At 41.5% G+C, this 16,367-nt stretch overlaps 1 protein-coding gene and 1 long non-coding RNA gene across 3 annotated transcripts in view; one reads left to right on the top strand and one right to left on the bottom strand.

Annotated features, from left to right (window-relative positions):
* Positions 1–7,519: 7,519 nt before the first annotated feature.
* LOC144613986 (uncharacterized) lies at positions 7,520–16,241 on the bottom strand. 2 transcript variants are annotated; one of them, XR_013551486.2, is made up of 5 exons: positions 15,873–16,241; positions 14,991–15,069; positions 14,666–14,821; positions 10,364–11,324; positions 7,520–10,275 (listed from the first exon to the last, which is right to left on the bottom strand). It is a non-coding gene; the product is annotated as an uncharacterized LOC144613986 (long non-coding RNA). The 2 variants fall into 2 exon arrangements; XR_013551485.2 differs by having other exon boundaries at positions 7,520–11,324; positions 15,873–16,238.
* ENTREP1 (endosomal transmembrane epsin interactor 1) overlaps positions 16,230–16,367 on the top strand; it is a 67,757-nt gene continuing 67,619 nt past the window's right edge. Inside the window, exon 1 of the mRNA XM_078436039.1 lies at positions 16,230–16,262. Coding sequence (XP_078292165.1) covers positions 16,245–16,262 — 18 coding nt within the window. The 5' untranslated portion in view covers positions 16,230–16,244. The remainder of the gene's footprint in view (positions 16,263–16,367) is intronic.

Consider the following 16,367-nt stretch of genomic DNA (forward strand, 5'->3'; position numbering starts at 1 on the left):
CTGACCTGAGCTGAAATCAAGAGTAGGACATTCAACAGACTGAGCCACCCAGGCACCCCATTTGTCTTTTTTATTCTAGCCATCCTGGTGGGTGTGAAGTGGTATCTCATTATGTTTTTTTTCCCCTAATGACTAATAATGTTGAGCATCTTTTCTTGTGCTTATTGGCCATTTATATATCCTCTTTGGAGAAATGTCTATTCTAGTTCTTTGTCTGTTTTTAAATTGGGTTAGTTGTATTTTTATTATTGAGTTGCAAGATTTCTTTAGCATATAAATCCTTTATCAGACATATTATTTGCAATAACTTTCTCTCATTCTGTGAATTGCATTTTCATTTTCTTCATGGTGTGGTTTGAAGCACAAAAGTTTCCAATTAATCTATTTTTTCTTTCATTGCATTTGCTTTTGGTGTCATATCTAAAAAACCATTGCCTAACCCAAGGTCACAAAGATTTACTCCTGTGTTTTCTTCTAGGGATTTTATGGTTTTTGCTCTTACATTTATGCTTCTGAGCTAATGTTTGTGTATTGCAGGCATACCATTCCATAAATGACAAGCAGCTTAAATATAAGCTATTTTATGGCAGAATTTCCCTACGTAGTTTATTATTAACAACTTGATGATATTAACTATGACCCAAGTCTTCCCGTGTGAGCTGGGGTATTCCTGATATGTAGCTCTTACCTGAATTTATCAAAGTTCAGTGGAAATATAGAAATGTTTGTGTTGCCAGAGGCAGAAATGCAAATCCAAGTAGTCAGAAAAGGAGATTTTGCAGGAATGATAATGAGGTTATCTCATGTAATTGAAGGAAATGTTGAATAGCCCCAGGGCAGGAAGTGTGAAGTGAAGCTGGACCTGGGAAGAGCCGGGACCTGGACTGAAACTTGAGTGCCACCAGTACACCTTCACTCTCTCTCTTTCTTTAGGTCTTGTTTCTCAATTTCTTTGCCCATAGCTTTCTTTCTCCAAACAGGCTGGGCTCCTCCACATTGCCCAACGCAAGACTACGGGAGTCTCACAAGACCCTGGACTCCAAATCTACACCCCCACGAAGACCCTTGTTTCCAGCTCCAGTTTGAAAAAAAAATTCTAGGGAGGATGTCTGATTGGCCAATTAGGGTCATGTGCCTCTTTGGACAGTTCGTGAAGCTCCTGGTTACATTGAGGATAGTTTTTATTTGTAGAAAATAGTCCTTACAAGTTTACTTTTGGTGGAAAAAAGTTGCTTTCAGTTTGTGATGGCTCTAGCTTTTACAACACTTTTAATTCTATTTATAAATCTAGCAGTTGTTAACAATCACTTTTCAAGGGGTATTTAAATATTACTTTATTATTAAATTAAATTAAATTAACAATTATCATTACTATCTGTTTAAAAAGTCAGTTCATTAAACTGCTTCAACATTTCAAACTTCTTTTATCCACTTAATATTTTATTTTCTTCATAAGTATTTTAATTGCTTAGCCCAACAAACAAATCTTCCTGAAGACTTAAATAACTCCTATAAATGCAATAATTTAATGTTATAAGTAAAGGAAACCTACCTAAACTTCTCTTGGATGTCTCAGTGCTGTACATGAACTTGGTGGGATTTCAATAAAACATCTTGTCTTAGTTACTCAATTGCATATATATATATATATATATATATATATATATATATATATATGCAATTGTATATATATACATATACATATGTGCAATGTGTATATATATATATATATATATATATGTGCAATTGTTTTTTTTTTTAAGAGAGGGAGTATGAGCTGGGGAGAGGGGCAGAGGGAGAGAAAGAGAGAGAATCCCAAGCAGGCTCCACACTCAGCATTGTGGGGCTTGACCCTGTGACCATGGGATCATGACCTGAACCAAAATCAAGAGTTGGATGCTCAATGAACTGAGCGACCCAGAGCCCCTTAACTGTACATTTTAAACTGGAGTTATGAGGCTGTCACTCTTAGAGATCAAATTCTTTTCAATGTTACAAACATACAAGATATCAGATATGAATAGAGTTTCTCTAAACATCAAAATACAAACACCATGGTTTTGATCCCCTTAACATTTTTAATGCTTAAATTTTAAACCTTTCCAGACCTGGCACTGACTAAGGAATACTAATAGAATTCCAGAGAGCTCTGAATATGTAATTATAAAATTTCCCAGGGTGAAAGATGTGCACTCACAAAAAAAATTTCATCTAATTAAGATATACTTTTTTTTTCCCCTTCCCATTTTAACATTTCTGAAATTGGGTCTTATAGTCAATGGCACCTTATTTGGCAACAGTTAGTCTTTCTGAGTGATATGTAAAATGATGGTATCTTAAGTCAGATGAGACTTGGTACCATCTCAGTTAATTGAGATTATTTAAAACTAGAAATTGAGACGAGCGTCAGACCTGCTGGTGCAGACACCCAGTACATTTCATCTTGTCGACACCACTGCCATGTTGAGGTTGCCTGTGACATGACCTTAAAACTTAAAAAAAAAGAACCGTGGCTTGTGTAGACCACTAGCTAATTCATTTTATCCAAACACTTGAGTGTCTGCCTGCTCACAAAATTTGCAAGTACCCTACTTGGTCACTTGACCGTATTTGCATCTGTCTGATTTTAGTATAAAGAGTACCTTCCCCACCCCACCCCCCGCCCCCCATCCAACTTTGAAACTGATGGGAGGCTTTGCTATTTAAATACTTTTTAATTGAACTTGAAAGATATTTGCATTTGATGTATTTTTTTAATTCTTTCATGTTCCAGATATTTAGGGTTACCCTGCTTTTTTTCAGGTATAAGTCATTTATTTAAATTATAATTATTATCCTTTCAAACATTTGTCATTCCTTAGCTAGGAAGCTTAGAACAGCCTTTCAAGTGGAGAACACAGACATTCTTTTTTATTTTTAAGTTTATTTTTTTAGAGTGTTATTTTATTTTATTTTATTTTTCAATATATGAAGTTTATTGTCAAATTGGTTTCCATACAACACCCAGTGCTCATCCCAAAAGGTGCCCTCCTCAATACCCATCGCCCACCCTCCCCGCCCTCCCACCCCCCGTCAACCCTCAGTTTGTTCTCAGTTTTTAAGAGTCTCTTATGCTTTGGCTCTCTCCCACTCTAACCTCCTTTTTTATTTTTTTTCCTTCCCCTCCCCCATGGGTATCTGTTAAGTTTCTCAGGATCCACCTAAGAATGAAAACATATGGTATCTGTCTTTCTCTGTATGGCTTATTTCACTTAGCATCACACTCTCCAGTTCCATCCATGTTGCTACAAAGAGCCATATTTCATTCTTTCTCATTGCCACGTAGTACAACTGATGAATGGATAAAGAAATTGTGGTTTATATTTTTAAGTTTATTTATTTGGAGAGAGATCGAGCAAGCAGGGGAGGGACAGAGAGAGAGAGAGAGAGAGAGAGAGAGAGAGAGAGAATCCCAAGCAGGCTCCACGCTGCCAGTGAACAGCCAGATATGGGGCTCAACCTCACAAACTATGAGATCATGACCTGTGCCTGAGAATGCAGACATTCTTCTTCTTTCTTCTTCTTCTTCTTCTCCTTCTTCTTCTTCTTCTTCTTCTTCTTCTTCTTCTTCTTCTTCTTCTTCTTCTTCTTCTTTTGCTTTGGCTGTTGTTTATAGTGCTGCTATAAACATTGGGATACATGAGAACACAGGCATCTTAACTTGTTTCTCAATTTAATGAAACTGTCTTATATGTTCTTGGTGATGACTTGGGATAGATACAATGTTAAGAAATTATGCCATTTATTTTATTAAGAGATTTAAAAAATCAGGAATGGCTTTTTCTAACAGCTTCATTGAGATAAGTTCACATACTGTGTAATTTACCCATTTAATAAAAGTGTATCATTCAGTAGTTTTAGTGTATTCACAGATATGTGAACCATCACCACAGTTTTAGCACAATTCATCATCTCAAAAAGAAACCTCATACCTTTTACCTATACTCCCATTCCCCCCAGCCCTAAGCAACCACTAGTCTACTTTCTGTCTCTATCAGTTTTCTTTTTCTGAGCATTTCATACAAATGTAATCATAGAAAATGTGATTTCTTGTGACTGGCTTCTTTCTCTTAGATGCTGAAGTTGGTTAAACCTCTTTTTAAGGAAATATTACAAAGAATATCCTATTTCTTTTTTTAATGTTTATTTATTTATTTTGTGAGAGAACGAGAGACAGAGAGAAAGAGAGCAGGGGAGAGGCAGAGAGAGAGGGGAGGAGAGAATCCCAACAGCGCATGGGACTCGATCCCATGAACCATGAGATCGTGACCTGAGCCGAACTCTTAGCCCACTGAGTCACCCAGGCATCCTGATATCCTACTTTTTTATTTGCACAATTCTTATGGATTTGTCTGCTCTGCAGTTACAATGAGGAAATCATTTTATTGAAATGTACCAATGGATTGTTGACCAAAGGGCAAGAGCTAGAAGGACCCACCCATGTCAGGTACCTGTTCTAGACCCAGTCTCCAGGCGAGGGATGGAGTCAGGCAAGAATATGGCAGCCCTGTCTGGGACCGTGTGGTTGGAATAGGACAAAGGGTAGTCCTTAGAAATGGGGACAGGCAGACAGAATTGAAAATGTTGAAGGGAAGGAAAAATTCTTTCTCTACTATTTAAGTTCTTACAGCTGGACCAGGAATTAAATTTTACATGAAGTGGATTAACAGGAGAAAAGAAAAAGCTTGGCTGCATGTGCAGTGAGGCCCGGTAATGAAATTGAAACCTAAAGAAATGTTCAAGGCAGGTGATTGTTATACTTTTCAGGCAAAGAGACAATAAATCTGTGAAGAATTGACAGGACAAAGAAAGCTTTGGGAGCTTCAATTAGCAAGAAATTATTTTTTTTTAATGTTTATTTATCTTTGAGAGAGAGAGAGAACAACCAGGGGAGGGGCAGAAAGAGAGAGGGAGACAGAATCTGAAATAGGCTCCAGGCTCTGAGCTAATCAGCACAGAGCCTGACACGGGGCTGGAACTCAAGAGCTGTGAGATCATGACCTGAGCCGAAGTCGGATGCCTAACTGACTGAGCCACCCAGGTGCCTCCAATGAGTAAGAAATTCTAAGCAGAGTTTGGGCTGGGATAGTAAATTAGTAAGTAACAAGGGTTATTTGTACAACCCTCTTGCTTCTAAATTTCCTATCTCTTGTGATAAGGAGGTCTCTTTACCTCCTGGTACAGGGAGGGTAACTTCCATGTGGAAGATTTATTTCTTGTTTTCAGAGGAACAGAGGAAGGTCTGAGTGTGCTTCTTGCATAGACTATCTCTTAAATTAATTTTTATTTAAAATAATCAGTATGCCAGAGTGGCCCATCTTAGAGTGGCCTGCCCTTGGCCCCTACAATGTCTTGTTTACTTCAGCCATTTGAGGGCCTTCTCCCACACTTTCCTGAATCACAAGTAAAGTTGTGCACAGAATACTGCTGTGGTATACGGGGAAGAAACTGGATCAGAAGTCGGAAGCCCTAGGTCTTTGCTTTGGCTTTGTGGTTTGACTCTAAGGAAGTCACTCTCTGTCTCTGAGCCTCAAGATTTTCATCTCTGAGTAAAACTTAACTGTCTGGCATGGTTTGTTGGTGTGTTACATGAGATGATGTGAGTAGAAGATTTACACAAACGGGAGACATCTGTCTTCTCGTTCCCTCTGACTCTTCATATCCTGCCCCGTGGCTCTACAGCACACTGCTTTCTGGGGCCGTTTCAGATTCACCTCTGGTTAAGCGTACTCAGCATTTCTCCGCGTCCACCCCTCCACTTCACGTTGCCAGTAGGGTCTCCGTTTATAAGGTCCGTAGCTGGTGGCCTCCAAGGTCCTCGAAGGTTTTCGCCAGACCGCATCCATCCACACTTTCAAGAACACTGGAAACCCTGAACCACTGTTCCCCGCTCCCTGCCCCTGCCCCCACCCCCACCCCCATTGACCCACCCAATCCCAGCAAAGGTGGTTTGGTTGGTTGTTAGATACGTCAGTCTCCTCAGAGGTCTGTCATAGCCAAGTGCACCCTAGTCATCCCCTCCGGCGAAGAGGGGCCCACCTCCTGCTCTCTGGGGCTAACTTCTGAGGCCGACAGATCACATAGCCACATTGAGTGGGACACCTGATATTCAAGTGGCAGGTAGCCCGACACCAGGCCTTCAGGGCCCTGGGTTCTCTTTCAGCTTCATTTATTTACACAACCACACACACACACACACACACACACACACACACACACACACACACACGTGTTTCTTTGTACTTTCCCACTGAGGTGATTCATAATCGGATATCACTATTCAAAAGAGACGAAAGCTCCTTAAGAAGACAGCATTTAGAATTACATGTTAGAACTGGAGAGAACCATGCATATAATCTGGTCTAAACCCTCCCTTGCCCACCCCTCCCCAACCTCTGTTAATGGAAAAGACTGAAGCCCATTGAGGTGATGTGACTTGTTCCAGATCACACAGTAAGTGAGAGAAAAAACAAAGACCTTTCATTCATTCAATCATTCATTCATTCAGTAAAAGTTTATTGATTCCTCTTTACCAGGCATGTTCTAGGAGATGAAAATATAAACTTATTCAACAAAAATTTCCCACCCTTGCGTTGCTTATATTTGTCATATGGTCATGGATGTGAAAAACAACGTAATGTCAGATGGTGCTAAGTGTCAGGAAGAAATCCAGACCATGGGGATAGGGAATGAAGGAGGAGGGGAAGTATTACATTTGATAAGGTGGTCTGGGCTTGTTTCTCTAAGAAGTAAATGAAATGAGGACTCAAGATATATCTGAGGGAAGAACATTCCAAATAGAGGGAACAACAGGTGCAAAGGCCCTGGTGCAGTAAGGAGGCCAATACGATCAGGATGTCTAGATTTGCCATCCACGGCCCCTTCATCAAACTACACTACCTCTAAGTCATCAGGGGTGTCTCAGGGGTCTTTATGTCATATACAGTGTCCAGGTTTGAGAGTGACTCTAAGAACCTAGAAGTCACCATGCTGCTCAGGTTGGAACAGAATTTGTGACCTTCACAGGTACAACAGATGCAGAACCTCAATGTAGCAAAACACAAACAGCTCTGACTGGGAGATCAGGAGACCTGAGGGACAATCTTTGTTCTCCTACTGAATGTGCAAGAGTGGTCAAACCCTCTTGGAAGATCAGATTGTTGTTTTTAAATTTTAATTAGAATTTAATTTTTATTAAAAATTTTTTTTAAAACGTTTATTTACTTTTTGAGAGACAGAAACAGAGCGTGAGTGGGGGAGGGGCAGAGAGAGAGAGAGAGAGAGAGAGAGGGAGGCACAGAATTGGAAGCAGGCTCCAGGCTCCAAGCTGTCAGCACAGAGCCCGACAGGGGGCTCGAACTCATGAACCACGAGATCATGACCTGAGCCAAAGTCGGACCCTTAACTGACTGAGCCACCCAGGCGCCCATTAAAAAAATGTTTTTAATATTGATTTATTTTTTGAGAGCTAGAGAGACAGAGTGTGAGTAGCAGAAGGGCAGAGAGAGAGGGACACTGAATTTGAAGCAGGCTCCAGGCTCTGAGCTGTCAGCACAGAGCCCGACGCAGGGCTCGAACTCAGGCTGGGAGATCATGACCTGAGCTGAAGTCTGATGCTTAACCGACTGAGCCACCTAGGCGTCCCTAGAGTCTAATTTTTAGTTTTAAATGGGTGAGTTCCCAATTTTTTCATGTATCTTGGTATCTTGACTTTTTTGTTGTGGTTATTATAGCTTAGTATAGAAATGTACACAAATCTTACATGCATTGCTTGATAAATTTTTTCATATGTATGCATATGAGACTTCATCATCTACATCAGGATATAAAACATTCCAGTGTCTCTGAAACCTTTTTAAATGATGTGTCTCTCCCTGGGCCAATGCACTGCTCTCAACCTCTGCCAGACAACTATCTGACTGCTACCAGCATCCATTAGGGTTGTCTGTTCCTAAATTCATACAGAAGGAATCACACAGGATGAACTTTTTAATGCCCATCTTCTTTTACTCAAAGTTATGTTTTCAAGATTATCCACGTTGTTGAGAGTCGCAAGAGTGAATTGTTTTTCATTGCAGGGTAGTGTTCCATCACACGAATATCACATTTTATTTCTCTGTTCTCCTGTTGATGGCCATTTGAGTTCTTTCCAGTTTGGAGTTCTTATAGACAAGCTGCTACGATCATTCTTGTGCAGGTCTTTTGTTGGACATAAACACTCACGTTTCTTGGGTTTGTACTCAAGAATTGAATTGTCTGAGCTTCTTTTCAAGTTCAAATATTTCTGACCATTACATGACGGCAGGTGTATTTTAGTATCTGTTAATTTTAGATAGAGTCAGTAAGGCTTTTAAATGCTTCTTTATCAATTGTGAACATACCTGTGTGCATTTGGAAAAATATCCATATAAGATATTATTTATTTGGTCTTCACCTAGGACATGGTGTCCAAATGGTTCTTGACCTATAGCTGGGGAATCACTGCCTTAGAGAATGACTACAGTGTCCTTGAGGTGTAATCCTCTATGATTCTAGAAGGCAGTGCTCCAAAAGGCATGCATGTCCCTTGTTTCTTAACGGAACTTTCACCTCTTGAGCTGTCTTTTTTCACTCAGATGATGATGTTCAGATATGGAGGTCTCTTCTGAAACTGTGTGCTGTCTGGCTCACGACGTTATTATAGTATTGAGTGATGGATGTAAGTAGTATCAAATATCTTCCTTTCATCTGGGACCTGCCCTTCTCCAAACTGAAGTCCAGAGTGCCGTGAAATGGTCCAATGAATACAGTATACTAGTTTATTCTTGGGGGTCAGGAGGTACTGGGGGCTCCTGTGACCAGGGGGATGACTCTCAAGGGGGCGGCGTGAAGGTTCTGTTGCAGGCAGGACTGATGGCAAACCAAAGTGACAGACAGATGGGATGCGCCAAGGCGTGGTAGGCAGTGTAGAAGCTATTTGGTTTTGTTTGTCTAGCATATTCCACTCTCCTTTATTTATTTTCAGTGAATACTGTACTTCTTAAACACAAGAGTAGGAATTCTGAGCCAGCATAGCCAATTAAAATACTCATTTGCCCTGGCTTCCGGGATTGGTTGAAGAATGAACAAACCAGCCGTGCTGCACTAATCACGATCCTTCTAATTTTTTTCAATGTTTATTTTTGAGAGACAGAGAGACAAAGAGTGAGCAGGGGTAGAGCAGAGAGAGAGGGAAACACAGAATCTGAAGCCGGCTCCAGGGTCCCAGCTGTCAGCACAGAGTCCTATGCAGGGCTCGAACTCACGAACCGTGAGATCATGACCTGAGCCGAAGCTGGACGCTCAACCGATTGAGCCAGGAGCCCCTAATCATGATCCTTCTAAGGATCATTGTCGTTGGAGAGATGGAAGGATTCTCCTTTTCTTGGCTGCACGTTGTAAAGATGAGATGCCGGAGTATCTACAGTCCCGTCTGCCATCATGGGGACAAGCCTGGCAGAATGTCATGAGATAGAGAGAAAAGTCCTGGCAGGTTACATCACTGTTTCTTATCTCTGGTGGGCAATATATACCTCTTTCCATTCATTTTTTAATTTGATAATTAAAATAATAATTTAATAATCATGTGATGTACATATAACTTAATACATTTGTTATTTAAGATAAAGCCAATGCAACAAAAAAATATAAAAGAGTGTATTAAAAACACACTTAAAGTCAGAAATCCTGGCAGGTATAGATGCTTACAAAAATAATTTTTTTAGAAACTGCTGTGTCTATGGGGGTAGATCCAAGAATCCTTTTTCTTTTTAATGTTCTAAATGTTTTATTTTCTTCTAAAAAATTTAAATTTTTTTTTGCTTAAATCTAAGTTAGTTAACATATAGTGTAATAGTGATTTCAGGAGTAGAATTTAGTGATTCATCACGTACATATAACACCCAGTGCTCATCTCTTTCCATTCAAACTGACATATATTGGGCTCTTGAGCTTTGGGGGAAAGGATCTGAACAAACAGCCAACTCCTTCGTAACCAAACCTTACGCTTCAGAGATGGTCTGGGCAGACTTAGTTTTTGAGAGATGGCAAGGAGGACTCATGGCTGCACTTCATTTGGTAGAACGAATTACATGCTCTTATCAGCAGTTGCTGGTAGGGCTGAACAGGAACAGGAACTTCCAGCGTTTCAAAAAAGATCTTGTCTTGACCATGCTCAACAATATGGGTGTGTCCAACATGCAGAGTCTAGACAGGAATCTAGACAAGAAATCAGGCAATCACAATACGGTGTGGGGAAAACTATGAAGGGAAGCAGAAGGTGATACAAAGCACAAAGCAGACTCACCTCCTGTGATCTCTGGGGTGGCCCATGGGGATGCTGAGGATGATCTCCTGGACAAAGGAGCTCCAACTTGTAGTCTGGGGATGGGCAGAAGTGTCCCAGGAAATGTGTATGATTTTTAGTTGGGTACCAAGGGGGAGGCATGGAACAGTGTTCTTTGTAGAGGGAACAGCACATTTGAAAGTCCAAAAGTAGAAATGAGTTTGGCACAAAAGACTGACATTATGTCAGGATGCCAATTTGTTAAATCAGAACTAGGTGTGCCGGTAAGTATGCATAGAACTTTCGAATGCACAGAACTTTCAAATGCACAGACCAATAGAAGGGCAGCTGTTTACTGGCTCAGAAGTGCTAGGAGAGTGATTTAATATCATAACACTGCATGCAGAGAAACTATTTTTCGGCAATCCTTATGGACTGTTGAAAGGCAAATAGGGACTATGAGTGCAGGAGGCACAAAGATGAATAATGATCCTTCCCTTTCTTCTTCTTTCTGGCCCAGTGAAGCCAAGGATCGACCTGACCTATTCTACGAGGGTTAGAAATAATGTGTGCAAAGCTGGGTCATGGCAGACAGTCAAGCAAAGTGGTGTTCCTCTTCCTGGACCTAAGCTCCAAATTTCCTCAGGTCTCGTTTCCTGTCCCAGGAAGGCCCTCCCGCTGGATGGCAGACAGTAGTTGTGCCTTCTCCTTCTGGGGATACCCCACCTCTTGCCCCCGGGGTGACTGTGTGGTCTTCAGTAGGTCAATGGCTAAGACATAGCAGATCCAGTGACTTTGTACATTTTCCAGTTAGGGTGTGTCAGTCTGGAAAAACCCAGTACGTGGGGGCATGTCCAGCTCAGTCTACATGAGCCCAGGCCAAGTCCCTTTTATTGTCTCTTCTGCAGCTTGTTGGGCAGTAATGCCCATCCTCTGACTCAATCTTTGGGGGGCCTGAGATTCTCTCTTCCATGAATGGTTGCTGGAAAGAAGAAAACACACACACACCCACTTACACAGTCACAGAGGTATATTTGAGGGCATCTACAAACTCTGGGGAGCTTTTTACTTAGTATATCTGCATGGGCCTTACCCCAGTGCAGAGCTCACAAGTCAATATCTCTACAACTGGGGGCTTACAAATTATCTGTGTGAATTATATGTATGTGTATACATACACACACATATGTGTATGTATATGTATATGTATATATATATTAATTTTTTAAATGTTTATTTCTGAAAGAGAGAGAGACAGTGTGAGCAGGGAAGGAGCAGAGAGAGAGAGGGAGACACAGAATCCAAAGCAGGCTCCAGGCTCTGAGCTGTCAGCACGGAGCCCCTTGAGGGGCTCAAACTCAGAAACCGTGACATCATGACCTGAGCCAAGAGCATGACCTAAGTCAGACGCTTAACCGCCTGAGCCACCCAGGCACCCCGAAATTGTATATATTCTCAAAGTTCCCCTGGTGAGTCTGACAAGCACCCAGACCAAGAGCCCCTTAGTGGAGGAGGCTATGTACCACTGCTCACACCGGCCAGAGGTAGCCTCTCATGCGTGTTATTACATGGCTCTTTCCGAAACATCTTTGTTTCCAAATGGTCTAGGCTTCACATTTGCATCACTGAAAGGCCTGTTGAAGAGATTTCCCCAGAACAGAAAGAATAGTCTCTGCTCAAAGATGAATTGCAGTTTTGACTTCCACTGAAATGTGAATCTTCAGGAACCTTGGCTATTACGAGGTTTCTCCCTCTCTCTCTCTCTCTCTCTCTCTCTCTCTCTCACACACACACACACACACACACACACTCTTACACACTCATACCCTCACACATGCTCACATACCCACACATTCACACACACACACACACTCACACACACACACTCTTACGAGACACACTTTATTACATCTCTCTGTGTAGCTTATCTACCCTAGAAATTTATAAGCCATAAATTGTAGGGCAGTGGACTTGAATTGTCTTTTGTGGGATTTGCATCATAGGAAGTTTTCAGTGTTTGCTTCAACAATGTGAACAGTACGGCTGCAGCCCTTTGGCTTAACAAATAAGTCTGTCTCGAGGCCAGTGGCATTAGAAATCTGCTCCATTATTTCAGAAAAATGGGGGGCCCAGCCTGCCAGCACTGCTCAGGGTTGCTTGCTTTCTTCTATTCTTGCCTCTCTTAATTTAAAAAAAAAACAAAACCGTTCTGCAGCCCTTTCTCTGTGAAGGGAAACAGTTATCATTGAAGTTGCCTCTCCGTTTCCTTGACACAATTCTCATGCAATCCTGTACCTCATGGAAAAATGAGAACATGGAACGCAAGGCCTTAAAGTTCAGGATGAATCTCCGGTTTGGTCCTGGGTATTTTGGGTCTGCAGGTTTAGCCATTCCACACCCCAGTTCATCTGCTTTTCTTGGTCCCGGCTGTCTTGATGGTCAGCTGAGAAATCGGGGAGATAAGAATGGCTGAACTTCAAAACTGCAAGTCTCAGGGACTCCAGCTGGTTGCATGGCCCCGCCTCAGGCTGATGGAGCATCGCAAACTTGCACTTGACAGATGAAGTAACTGAGAGCTAGAGAAGCTTGGAACTGGCTCCAGATCAGAGTGGAGGAGGGCCTGGGGCTCAGGAAGTCTGGCTTCTAATGTGGTACCCTTCCCCTTAGAACACAGTGGTCTCCTTCCTCCCTGTGCATACAAGTCACCTGGGCAGCAGTGTGTGACTGGGGACCTGCAGAGCCCCTCCCTCCAGCATATTTCCATCTCAGGTTGTTTTCGAGCCAAACCCTCTACCTTCCCTTCCAACTAATTTGCTACCCAAAGTCCCCTCTCCTACAAAAATTCCCATGTAAATATTCTGGAGTCTGAATAGTACCATCCACCAATGTTGTTCTGAATTTGTTAAAATGCAGGTTCCCAGGCCTCTCATCCAGACTGTTGGATTCCATGGGTGTTAGGGAAGCCCGCAGACTTGCATATTGACATGGCCCCCCAAATGGTTCTGGGGTCCAAGGACCACACTCTTTGAAGCTGCCCAAGTCAGACGCTTAACTGAGTCATCCAGGTGCCCCTACGTGTATCTTTATTGAGAAACAATTTACCGATTTAAAGCACAATTCAGTGGTTTTTAGTCTCTTCACAGCAGAGTACAATCCTCACCACAATCGATTTGAGAACATTTTATCACCTCAAAAAGTAACCCCAGACCTTTATCTCTCACCCTTCCCCCCATTCAGTCTCTCCCCACACCCCCTGCCACGGATGCAACTGTTAATCCGCTTTCTGTCTGTATGGATTCATGTGTTCCGGGAATTTCATACAAATGGAATCATATAATATGTGGTCTGTTGTTACTGGCTTCTTTTACTTAGCATAATGCTTTCAAGGTTCTTCATGTTGTAGTATTCCTTTTTATGGCCAAAAACGTTCCATTTTCATGGATTAATGCATTTTGTTTATCCATGTATCCACAACTCGGTTGTTTCTAACATTCGGTGCAGGTGAATAATGCTATTTGTGTACAAGCTTTTATTTTCATTTCTCTTGGGTGTATACTCTATGTTTAACTTTTAGAAGAATTGCCACACTGTGTTTCTAAAGTCTTCACTTTATTACTTTTTTAAGTCCACCAGAAGCCAATGACTCTGAATCACCTTATATGGTCTCACTTATATACAGCTCAGCTTGGTCAGGTGTCACTAAGGACTTACTGTAAGCGAGTGTTGGAGGAAGCCGAGAATCAAGCTTGGGTTACGACATCCAAAGTCCAAACACTGAAGAGGGTATTTGGTGTAACTTTAAAGGTTGGGGCAATGTCACTTGGATTCACGTTTATGAGAAGCAGAAAAAGAAACCCACAGCTTATAAATGTGGCCAAAAAACACAAAAAGAAAACTACAGGACAAAAACTCGTAATCAGCAGCTTTGGAAAAGGTTTAGTGGCTTGAAACTATGGGTTTTCATGACCCATGCTAGCATCTGTTTCCGTATAGTAGTCCCCCCTTTATGTGCAGGAAATATGGTCCAGGGCCCCCTAGTGAACACTGGAACCCATAGACAGTGCCAAACTATAGACAGATCGAGATACAGATGATACAGATAGATAGTACCTAACCATATGTGTATGTATATATATATATATATATATATATTCCTCTACATATATACCTATGATAAAGTTTTACTTATAAATTCGGCACAGTAAGAGAGCAACAATAACTAAAAATAAAATAGGACAATTATAACGATATACTGTAGTAAAAGCAAAGCTGTGTGAATGTGGTCTCTCCGTCTTTCAAAATGTCTTAATGTACTATACTCACCCTTCTTGTGATGATGTGAGAAGATAAAATGCCTACAGGATGAGAAGAAGTGAGGTGAGTGACGTCGGCGTTGTGACCTGGTGCTAGGCTCCTAGTGACCTTCTGATGCTCTGTCAGGAGGATCATCTGCTTTGGACAGCAGTTGACTGTGGGTAACTGAAACCACAGAAACCGAAACTGTGGATAAGGGAGGACTCCTGTAGAGGGACATTCACTTTAAAAATTTAAGGGGAAAGTACTTAGAAATACTTTAAAGTGTTTAAGTGTAAAATACAGAGAAGTATGCAAAGTGTGACTACATGAATTTTCTCAAAATGAACCTCACCCTTGTAACCAGCACCCACAGCAAGAAACAGATGGTTATCAGCTTCTCTGGAACTCTTCTCTTTCTAGTCATTAACCATCTGCAGAGAAGGAGGATAACCAAGTTCTAGCACCAACATTCCCAGACCCAAACAATACATTTTTGATAGTACATTTCAGGTGTCAAGGATTGACCTTCGGAGTACATTCATTAAGCTGAGTGTTTCTCAAGACTCATTCAGACTTTTTTTTTTTTTTTATATTGCACGGTGTAATAGAATCTTAAAAATTAAATACCTTCAGGCTTGCATGTAAAATAAGGTATAAACTAAACACACAAACTTTTAGCATTACCTGCAATTTAAGAACATGTACTGTAAGATGTTTTTTAAAGTGCATGTAACAACATACTTTAAACATTTATTTTAAAATACAGTTCCTGGGGTGCCTGGGTGGCTCAGTTGGTTGAGTGTGGGACTCTTGATTTTGGCTCAGGTCATGATCCGAGGGTCCTGGGATCAAGCCCAGAGGCAGGCTCGCCACTGAGCATGAAGCCTGCTTAAGATTCTCTCCCTCTCTCTCTGTTTCTCCCTCTGCCCCTCCCCCGCTCTCTCTCAAAAATAGAATAGAATTGAATATAGCTCCCCGTTTCTCCAGAAAATGGAGTTTGAAGTTTACTTCCAAGGAGACTTTGTAAAAGAAGCCCTAGGGACTATTAACCACAGATGCTTGAATAATTCAAAAAGTATATATGTAAACACACATGCCCATTGGCAATGCATCACATTGTGGGTTGAAGTAAGTAAGACCAAAATAAATACAGCTTTTGCAACAGCGCATAAAAACGGATACATATTTCTCGTGGTTTATTGGGCAGGAGGTTAAATACCTTCACTCTACTTACAAAATGAACTGCCAAATACAGAGACTGACTTGCAGCAAAGCGACACTGCCCTGTTCTTAACCTGGAAAAAAAATCTATTATAATGGTATTATGCATAAGAACACTTTCAATACATAAGAAGAATCTTTGGAAAGAAGGGCATGTATTCTTAGAGAAAATCCTTTTGCAAAGGCTAATCATTTTTTTTAAGCTCTAAATATGCCTTATCAATGACCAAAAAACAGATTAGGATTTTATTAGGATATATCTTCGGGAAGTTTGGGATTCTGTGTTCCATCAGATGCTGCCTAATAGAGCGCACAAGTCAAGGAGAGGCGGACACCCTGGAACCTTTGCCCCGAGCGCCAGACCGCCCCAGTTCGTTCTTTCTGGATGCTGGACACCTCCAAGGTAACCTCACGCTGACGCTGGCTCTTACCCCGGTGCCAGGAACGCACCCCTCCGCCGCCGCCCCTCCCCCCTCCTTCCACGCGCAGTGTCAGCGCCCGGAACCCT

The sequence above is a fragment of the Panthera onca genome, chromosome D4 (assembly GCF_046562875.1).
Source record: "Panthera onca isolate mPanOnc1 chromosome D4, mPanOnc1 haplotype 2, whole genome shotgun sequence".
NCBI lineage: Eukaryota > Metazoa > Chordata > Mammalia > Carnivora > Felidae > Panthera > Panthera onca.